General features: G+C 44.7%; 1 protein-coding gene across 1 annotated transcript in view; it reads left to right on the top strand.

The window, feature by feature from the left end:
- The window catches only part of whrnb (whirlin b), a 181,217-nt gene that overhangs the window by 49,688 nt on the left and 121,529 nt on the right, over positions 1-10,000 (top strand). Inside the window, exon 2 of the mRNA XM_063195915.1 lies at positions 7,360-7,560. Coding sequence (XP_063051985.1) covers positions 7,360-7,560 — 201 coding nt within the window. The remainder of the gene's footprint in view (positions 1-7,359; positions 7,561-10,000) is intronic.

The raw sequence follows: 10,000 nt of genomic DNA, 5'->3' as shown, positions 1-10,000 counted from the left end.
TTGTCCCGGGCCTGGTCAAAGCAACGCACCAAATTATGTATCTGTGTGTGTGTGTGTGTGTGTGTAATGATATGTCCACATGTACTTTTTTCCGCGTGTGGTCCTGCTTGAACTGCACTGTATATCACTACATCTGTCTACAAGTGCTGTCTGGTCTCCTGCGTCCTTGGCTCTGCTTGCTATTGATACCTCTGACCAAGTGAGTCACAGTCTGAGACCGAGAGAGAGAGAGAGAGAGAGAGAGAGAGAGAGAGAGAGAGAGAGAGAGAGAGAGAGAGAGAGGAGAGGAGAGGAGAGGAGAGGAGAGGGGAGAGAGAGGAGAGGAGAGGAGAGGAGAGGAGAGGAGAGAGGAGAGGAGAGGAGAGGAGAGGAGAGGAGAGGAGAGGAGAGGAGAGGAGAGGAGAGGAGGGTGGGGGGGGTGGAGGGTGAAATAGGGAGATAAAGGTATTTGTATACAAGCCCCAAGGCAAACAGAGAGAGAGAGAGAGGAGCAAAGAAAGTAAAGAAAGAAAAACAGAGAAGATAGATGGGAAGAAATAAGAGCAAGAGAGAAAGGAGAGAGATAGAAGTAATTGTATACAAGCCCCAAGGCAGAAAGAAAGAAAGAAAGAAAGAAAGAAAGAAAGAAAGAAAGAAAGAAAGAAAGAAAGAAAGAAAGAAAGAAAGAAAGACAGAGCGAGAGAGAAAGAAGGAGAAATAAATAATGAACGAAAGAGAGTGAGAGAGGAAGAAGGAGAAAGAGAGACATAGAGAGAGAGAGAGAAAGAAAGAAGGAGAGACGCGTCTGTATGCATGCCCCCATATTCACTCTGTGAGCCTCAGAGGAAGAAAGCCAAGCCAGAGATTGCAGAGTAGACTCCAACCAACAGAGATGAATCCAACCAACACAACTCAATAATATCTGAAGATAGTGGTGTGCATTGACACTGCCCTCAACGATTCGATTCGATTACGATTCGGGAGGTAGCAATTCGTTTCGATTCAATTCGATTCGATTCGATTCAATTCTACGATGCATTGCAATGCATTACATTTCTACTGAAAGCAAAGCAAACGTTTCATCAGTCATGATGAGGCAATACAAGTAGTTAGATACTGTGCAACTTTGTATTGGCTGTTTTCTGTATCAGTCTATCAGTCTTCAATGCTTTGAAGTGCTTTTCATTCATTTGTTTCTGAAATATCCACGGAAGTAACTGAAACGTAAACAATTTGCCGCATCGATTCTGGAACTTGCCGCATTGAATTGAATTGTCCATGCGCCGCATTGGATTGCATCGCAGAATCGATTATTGTCGACATCACTTTCTGAAGATGGAATAGCTGGCTGGGGCTGCGTGTGTTATTCTTTGGTGCTTAGATTTGGGTAAAAAGGGATGAAACATGAAAGACATGAAAGAGAGCGAATGCAACCGTGGGAGAAAGAGACATGCTCTGTACAAGCACTTTGTACAAGTGTGTGTGTGCGTGTTTATGTGTGTGTGTGTGTGTATGTGTGCGTGTATGTGCGTGCGTGTGTGCGTGCGTGGTTGCGTGTGTGTGTGTGGGTGTGTGTTTCTGTGTGCTTGCCTACGTGCGTGCATGCGTACATGTGTGTGTGCCTGCTTGCGTGTGTGTGTGTTTGTGTGTGTGTGTATGTATTTGTGTGTATGTGCGTGCGTACGTGCGGGCATGTGTTTGTGTGTGTGTGTGTGTCTGTGCGTGTGTGCGTGTGTGTGTGTGTGTGTGTTTGTGTGTGTGTGTGTGCGCGTGTGTGTGTGTGTGTTTTTCCGTCTGCGTGTGCGCGTGTGTGTGTGTGTTTTTCCGTCTGCGTGCACGTGTGTGTGTGTGCGTGCGTGCTTGCGTACTTGCGTATTTGCGTATTTCTGTGTGCGTGTGTGCGTGCATGCGTATATGTGTGTGTGCGTGCGTGCTTGCGTGTGTGTGTGTGTTTGTGTGTGCGCGTGCATGCATGCGTGCGTGCCTGCATGCGTGCGACTGCATGCGTGCATGTGTTTGTGTGGGTGTGTGTGATACGTACAAAAGGATGAGGGATTATCAGGGATGCATAAATGAGCAAGGAGAGCGGTAGACAGCTAGAGCAGTATCTGGAAGAGATGGAGAGAGGTCAGGGTTGCCAGATGATGCTGATGATTTCCAGCTCAAAAAATGCTCAAAACCCGCCTAGAAGCACAAAATCGTGCCCAATTCTATTGATTTCTATGGCAAAAATTGGGCGGGTTTTTCTGCTAAATGCCGTTTTTACCCGCACACGACCATCCTAAGCATCCCAATTGGGCGGGAAACAGCCCAATCTGGCAACACTGAGAGAGATCTGTAAGTATGACTATATTTCATCCAGGAAGAATATATGGCCCCTGAAATTCTCAGGCAGGAGACAGTTGGAGGCAGTTGCCACAGAAGCTGCTCTTGCCTTGGGGCCTGTGTGTGTGTGTGTGTGTGTGTGTGTGCGCGTGTGCGTGTGTGTGTGTGTGTGTGCGTGTGTGTGTGTGTGTGTGCGTGTGTGTGTGTGTGCGTATGTGTGTGTGTGTGTGTGTGTGTGTGTGTGTGTGTGTGTGTGCGTGCGAGCATGTGTTTGTGTGCACTGTGTGTACGCTGTATGTGTGTGTCCGTGCGTGTGTGTGTGTGTGTGTGTGTGTGTGTGTGTGTGTGTGTGTGTGTGTGTGTGTGTGTGTGTGTGTGTGTGTGTGTGTGTGTGTGAGAGTGAGTGAGTGTGTGTTTGTGCATGTGTGTGTGTGTGTGTGTGTGTGTGTGTGTGTGTGTGTGTGTGTGTGTGTGTGTGTGTGTGTGTGTGTGTGTGTGTGTGTGTGTGTGTGTGTGTGTGTGTGTGAGAGAGAGTGAGTGAGTGAGTGTGTTTGCGCGTGTGTGTGCGTGTGTGTGTGTGTGCGTGCGTGCGTGTGTGTGCGCGTGCGTGTGTGTGCGTGTGTGTGTGTGTGTGTGTGTGTGTGTGTGTGTGTGTGTGTGTGTGTGTGACAGACAGGCAGAGAGTGTGTGTGCGTTTGTGATGTGTGTGTGCGCATGCTCATTAACAGATTCCTACTACATATTTTGCACCGTGTGTGTGTGTGCGTGTGTGTTTGTGTGTGTGTGTGTGTGTGTGTTTGTGTGTGTGTGCCTGTGGCTGTGCCCGCACCCACGCCCGTGCGCATACCCCCTGTAAATAATTACCTTGTTGCCTGAGGGGGTCACCTCTCTGCTGGTCTGCTGGACAGACACGGAGCTCATAGTAGCGTTAGCATGCAGACAAGGCTAAGGCCACAGCCTCCAGTATCTATCACACCTGTCGTGGACATGCCTGGATTAGGCAAATTGTGCGTTCGTGCGTGCGTGCGTGTGTGCATGCATGCACGTGCGTTAGCGTTAGCATGCAGACATGGCTAAGGCCACAGCCTCCACCCTTACCCCTGCTGCGGACATGCTTAGATTAGGCAAAGTGTGTGCGTGTGCGTGTGCGTGTGTGTGTGTGTGTGTGTGTGTGTGTGTGTGTGTGTGTGTGTGTGTGTGTGTGTGTGTGTGTGTGTGTGTGTGTGTGTGTGTGTGTGTGTGTGCGTATGCGTGTGTGTATGTGTGTGTGTGTGCGTGCATGCTTGGATTAGGCAAAGTGTGTGCGTGTGTGCGCGCCTGCTTGTGCGTGTGCTAGCATTAGCATGCAGACAAGGCTAAGGCCACAGCCTCCACCCTCACCCTCTGCTGTGGACATGCCTGGATTAGGCAAAAGCGCACTGTAATCGTAGAATCAATTGAGGGTGTGTGTGTGTGTGTGTGTGTATGTGTGCGCGTGCGCGCACGCGTGCGTGCCTGTGCGTGCGTTAGAGTTAGCTTGCAGACAAGGCTAAGGCCACAGTCTCCACCCTCACCCCTGCTGTGGACATGCCTGGATTAGCGCGGAACAGATAAACACATCATCGGGGGTGCTCACCGAAACGTGGACAGAATTCAATTTTGTTTTTCCTCCCCAAAAACAGTGGCTACTGAATATTTGAAGGTCCAACGTGTGAGCGAAATGAGTCATTTTCGTGTAATATTTAACACCTGATGAATTATGGAGCCTGTGTGGATTGTTTCTTTCATTTCCGTCTTCCAACTTGGAAGTGGCAATACCAGTAGCTGTTGGACATATTTTTTTGTCAGTTAAAAATGACAAATTCATAAACTGAGTATGTCCCTAGGTGAAGTAGTTCTAGACAGCAGATGGATATGGAACTTGGAGCGCTCATCATACAAAATGTGAACTTTTAACCCGATAGTAATAGGCCTATTGGAAAACACACATTTTCATCTTGTTCATGCTTCATACGTAATTGACACGACTGAGAAGTGACAAAAACCTATTCGATTTTCATATTCAGAACAATGGGTGTCCGTAGGTGAAGAACTGGAAGTTAAAACACCCGTCATGTACCGGCCTTGTTTACATGATGGTATTCATTTAGAATGAACTTACTCAATTCAATTCTGCATAAAAATTGATTCCATTTTGAAAACCCTTCACAAACACCTCACAATCAGCAGTTAAATGAAAGTGCAATGTAAACTTGACGGATCTATTTAATTCTGACATTTCAGAATTAAAAACACCATGTAAACCGTGGCCACTGTATGAAAGTAATTGTTTAACCCTTGTTTTGTGTTCATAAGCTGCATACACCTGTGGTGTTCGGGTCAGTTTTGACCCGTGATAACAAAACTCAGCCATAAAATACCTAAAAACACTAGTTCTCATCAAATATTGTTTTTCATCTCATAGCTACCTAGGTATGTATTCATATCCATGGAAATACTACTTTATGTATTCATCTTTTTGACTTCACAGGTCTTTTATCTTACATTATGCAAATCGTTTTTGATGACCAAAACTATCAAAACCTGCATACCGTAAATTCACTATTGATATGTCCTAAAGTGATACAATTAATGATTATGTTGTCCATGTATTACAGCTGATATGAGAGTACAACAACCCCCAAATTTCTTTTATTAGTTTTTCTCTAATATTGAAAAATATCATCAACAGTGACATTTGTGGTGTTTGGGTCCAAACCAACCCAAAGAGATTCATAGCAGGATAAAGACCAAATGTCAACTAAACTAGTTTTTCAGTGCATAAAATCAATGCTTAAATATGTTGACTTGGTGTTTTTCAATATTTATATGATTTTAGTGTGGTAAATAATAAGTCACAGCTATTTTGCCAATCTAATGCAAAGATATAGGAAATGAACACCTCAATGAACATGAAAAAAGTCGCACTATTCATCTGAATCCACTATGCTATGAACATGGACCATTATTTCATTGCCACATCAACTTTATGGAAAGTATAAGACCGGTTCCACATGTTTGGGTGCCATTATGAATTTTTGATACGTTGTTTGGACAAAATAATGTGCAAAAATGTATTTTGCAAACAAATGTGCAAAAACTCTCATTATATAATGCAGAAATGGATTCCCTGACCATGAAAACATATGAGTAGACACCAAAAATACATCTGTACTCCTTTCACAACGGGAGATATGACGTATTGTATTGTATGGGACTGTCCGGCGGCCATATTGGATTTGTAATTTGAAAAAGCTGGCAATTTTTTTTTTAGGCAAGAAATATATTTTCCTCACCATCAATCACCAAACTGAAGAAAATGCATACAACAACCAAAAATCTATGCCCGGGTCAATTTTGACCCAAACACCACAGATGTAACTTTTTTTTTTTGGACCTTTAAATGTACTAAAATGATAAATCATATTTTTTGTGTTAAAATGATTGTGACTGAGGATTACATGAACCCTCATTCCAAGAAAATAAAGGAAAGTGTGTTTTTCTCACACTAAAACTTGAAAATGGGTCAAAAATGACCCGAACACAACAGAAGGGTTAAACCAATAGCAGAAGTGGACAGTAAGAAAGTAAGTTTTACTTCAGAAAGTAAAAACACATCTGTTCAAGCCAAATCAATGAACCAGCACATCCTACAGTGTAATTACCACACCCCTTCAGCCAGGTTGGGGAGCTTAGTTATGAAATCAAATCACCCTTGTAGGGAGTAGAGGCGGAACTAAGGAATATCTGGCAGTGAATTTACTTTCTCTCTCCAGTTTGTCCACCCCTGGCCAATAACAGTACTTCAAATTCATAGTGGTCACATACAGTAAATATGTGAGAAAAAGCACAGGTTTGTGAATAGGCATCGCAAAATTTGATGATGTACAAGTACATCTCAAGATGTTATATATACTGTACCTTTATTCCACGTCGTAACCATCAGTTTTTACTGCCTATTCCCTGACATGTTCCTCCTCTCCCCTCCTATAGCACCACTTCAAGTTCTGTTCAAGGCTTTGACATCACACACACTTGCACAAAAGTGTTTTCTCTCTAAATGCCATAACAATAACCGTAACCATAACAACAGCAGAGTCCGCCACCCCCCTGCTGTTTCCAGCGCCACAACGACAGGAATAAACATCTCCCTCTAATTGGCACTTCTCCAGATTCAATTAGAGATATTGCCATAGAGAAGTTGCCACGGCTCTTACGACTGCCACTTCAATTACATTAAATATGGTTCAAAGTCTGACAAAATATACTTTCATCTATTGCAAGAATATGTCATCCATCTACTACTACTAGCTTTTATCATTTTTTTTTTCTGTAGTACACAGACAGAATCAGGGCAGTTACTATATTAAGATTTTGCTTTGGCTTTGATTTTTTTGTCTTGTCTTTTTCCTCTCCTCTCCTCTCCTCTCCTCTTCTCTCCTCCCTTCTCTTCTCTTCTCTTCTCTTCTCTCTTCTCTTCTCTTCTCTTCTCTTCTCTTCTCTTCTCTTCTCTTCTCTTCTCTTCTCTTCTCTTCTCTTCTCTTCTCTTCTCCCCTTTTCCTCTCCTCTCCTCTCCTCTCCTCTCTTCTCTTCTCTTCTCTTCTCTTCTCTTCTCTTCTCTCCTCTTCTCTTCTCTTCTCTTCTCTTCTCTTCTCTTCTCTTCTCTTCTCTTCTCTTCTCTTCTCTTCTCTTCTCTTCTCCTCTCTTCTCCTCTCTTCTCTTCTCTTCTCTTCTCTTCTCTCCTCTCCTCTCCTCTCCTCTCCTCTTCCCTCCTCACCTCTTCTCTTCTCTTCTCTTCGCTCCTCTCCTCTCCTCTCCTCTCCTCTTCCCTCCTCACCTCTTCTCTTCTCTTCTCTTCTCTTCTCTTCTCTTCTCTTCTCTTCTCTTCTCTTCTCTTCTCTTCTCTTCTCTTCTCTTCTCTTCTCTTCTCTTCCCTCCTCTCCTCTCCTCTCCTCTCCTCTCCTCTCCTCTTCTCTCCTCTTCTCTCCTCTTCCCTCCTCACCTCTTCTCTTCTCTCCTCTCCTCACATCTTCTCAGGTGTTGAAGGGCTATAAGAAGCTGGCCATGTCCGTCTGCTCCATGGGCCGCATCCCTGGAGGCTATGTGACCAATCACGTGTACACGTGGGTGGACCCCCAGGGCCGCAGCGTGTCCCCCCCGCCGGAGCTGGTGGAGCAGGCCGGGGGCCCCGCAAGACGAGGGGCCACACCGCTGCCCCCACCCCCACCGGAGAAGAGGGTAGGTGGTTCAAGATATCTGTGAGTGGTCAGGGGTGGTCCTTGAGGCGGTCAGATTGGGCAATGATTTCGGGGGTGGTTGCGCGATGGGGTGGAACCATTGTGAAACTCCACCTTGCCTTCCCCCCCCCCCAAAGTTATAAGAGTTTTTTTCAACAGATTTTGAAATGTTTTTTTCGCCGAGGGCAGCGTCGTAGTGGAGGACAGGGTGCCAGAGGGGACGTCGCCCGGGGCACCAGTCATTGTAGGTTCAAGATATCTGGAGCACACTGCAGCTTAGTTTTTCAGATTCTGAAGAAGGTGTAGCAACACAGAAACGTTAGTTGGGTGTGTGCACATGATAAAGTCTTGAAAAACTAAGCTGCAGTGTGCTCCAGTCTCTGCTTTTCCAGTGACGTTCGTCCCACTGGGATGTACCTGCAAGCTGAGTGATGATGCGTTGGGTCCCAATTCTACTGAGGTTCAAGATATCTGTGAGGATTGTCATTCATTCATCCGTCCACGAATCCACTTCTTTTGAGCTTGAAGGTGTTTTGTGTGCTCGTCTATCAAACTTCCTTATTTCTAATTCTGCTGTGGGAATCAGATGTATTTAAGTCTGGGGACTGAACTTGTTAGGCCAATTTTAAACAGATTATTAAAGATTCTTTACCATTGCGGTATAGGGCTAAATTTGACATTCCAGTTTCTAACTCCACAAAAACAAGGCAAAAAGACTTGAAAAAAATTAGGGTGTAACATAATCAAATGTTCTATCAAACAGCTTCTGTGGTGGATGTTTGCACTCTCTGAGTGCATCTCTAGTTTACTGCAACTGCAACTGTCCTGCTATGCCATCAAGCAAGCGTACAGTATATGCTGTAAGCTGCCTGATGCTCCGCCGTGAACCTGTTCATCCCGTCCCGGCGTCCCTGGGGTAGTGGAGACTGAGAGAATGTTAATGTCTCATTTAATGAGTCATTTCACTTTCTACAGTCTTACAAAGACAACTCATTAACCTCCAAAATGTTGCGTGGAGTTGTTGTACCAGCTTCGTGCAGGTGGGGTCACCGACCGATCCAACTCACTGTTTGCTGCAAAAGCTGAACAACTATCATTAAAAAAACATTGCTATGACTTTGCCAAGAGTCTTTAGTAACAGATTAAGACATGACCATTACCATTTTTGTAATAACAAGCCTAGAGGCTTTGCATGAAAGAGTTGAATGAGTCAGTTTATTTACTACAGTCATTAAAAAGACAATTCATTAGCCTAAAAAATGTTGCGTAAAGTTGCTTTAAAGGGGAGGAGTAGAGACAGAGTAGTAGGATCTCAGGTGTATGCACAGCAATTAGTTTGAGAAGATCAGACATGCCCCTGACAAAGGTTAGGACATCAGACTGGGCTACAAGTCTGACGCCCTAACCTTTGTCAGGGGCATGACTGATCTTCTTGTTCGACTGTTCGACTCCCAACCTGCCAGGTTGACGGGTGGAGTAATTAACCTGTGCTCTGCCCCATTCTCCTCCATGATTGAGCATGGTACCGTCCTGCCGCACTGCTCCGTTGGGCCGCCATTGAGGGCTGCTCCCTTGCACGGGTGAGGCATAAATGTAAATCAGTTGTGTGCAGTGAAGACTTATGTGCTGTGGAGTGCTGTGTGTGTCACAATGACAATGGGAGTTGGAGTTCCGCAGGTGGACTTTCACTTTCACTTTAAAGCAGAGGCGTAGGCCCTGCCGTGGCCAACCGGTGGGGCACTCGCCTGCCATGCGGCTGACCCGGGTTCGATTCCCGGCCGTGGTCCTTTGCTGACCCCTCCCTGCCTCTCTCCCAGTTTGCTTCCTGTCCGCCTCTCACACTGTCCTATCAAATAAAGCAAAAAAAGACCAAAGAAAAATCTTTTTAAAAAAGCAGAGGAGTAGAGATAGAGTACTGTCTCCGGTGTATGCACAGCAATTAGTTTGAGAAGATCTATGGGCTGTGTCAAATAACTCAATTATTATCCTCCTGTTTGTCTCCTCTCCACAGGGCGTCAGTTTTAGCACCCCCAGTGTTATGAAATGTGACAGAAATACTTTGGGAATAAAATTGAACATTCAGTGCACTGTTGGTGGTTTTATCGATTGATTACACACTACACTATACTTTCTGCTCCGTTAGCAACGTCCTCTACGTGACTTTGATGCATATTCAATGATGAGCAATGTTCTGGAACGTTCAGCAAAATAAATCACTGACTGTGCTCCCACATCATATATCATTTCCAAAGAAATATTTGTTTCAGCATTACGCATTCCAGGAAAAAGCATTCCAAATGAGAAGCATTGACATGAATTGCAGTTCTCTTTTTTCAAAGATTTTTTTTTGTCTTGTGGCAGATATGATATGATTTATGTCTGACAGCTGGCTTAGTTATAACCATGGGGAAATCAATCTTATATAAATGTCTTTATATAAC

Source organism: Engraulis encrasicolus, chromosome 3, assembly GCF_034702125.1.
Source record: "Engraulis encrasicolus isolate BLACKSEA-1 chromosome 3, IST_EnEncr_1.0, whole genome shotgun sequence".
Lineage (NCBI taxonomy): Eukaryota > Metazoa > Chordata > Actinopteri > Clupeiformes > Engraulidae > Engraulis > Engraulis encrasicolus.
Note: the sequence above shows the minus strand (reverse complement) of the source record. Positions and strands in the feature narration are given on the sequence as shown.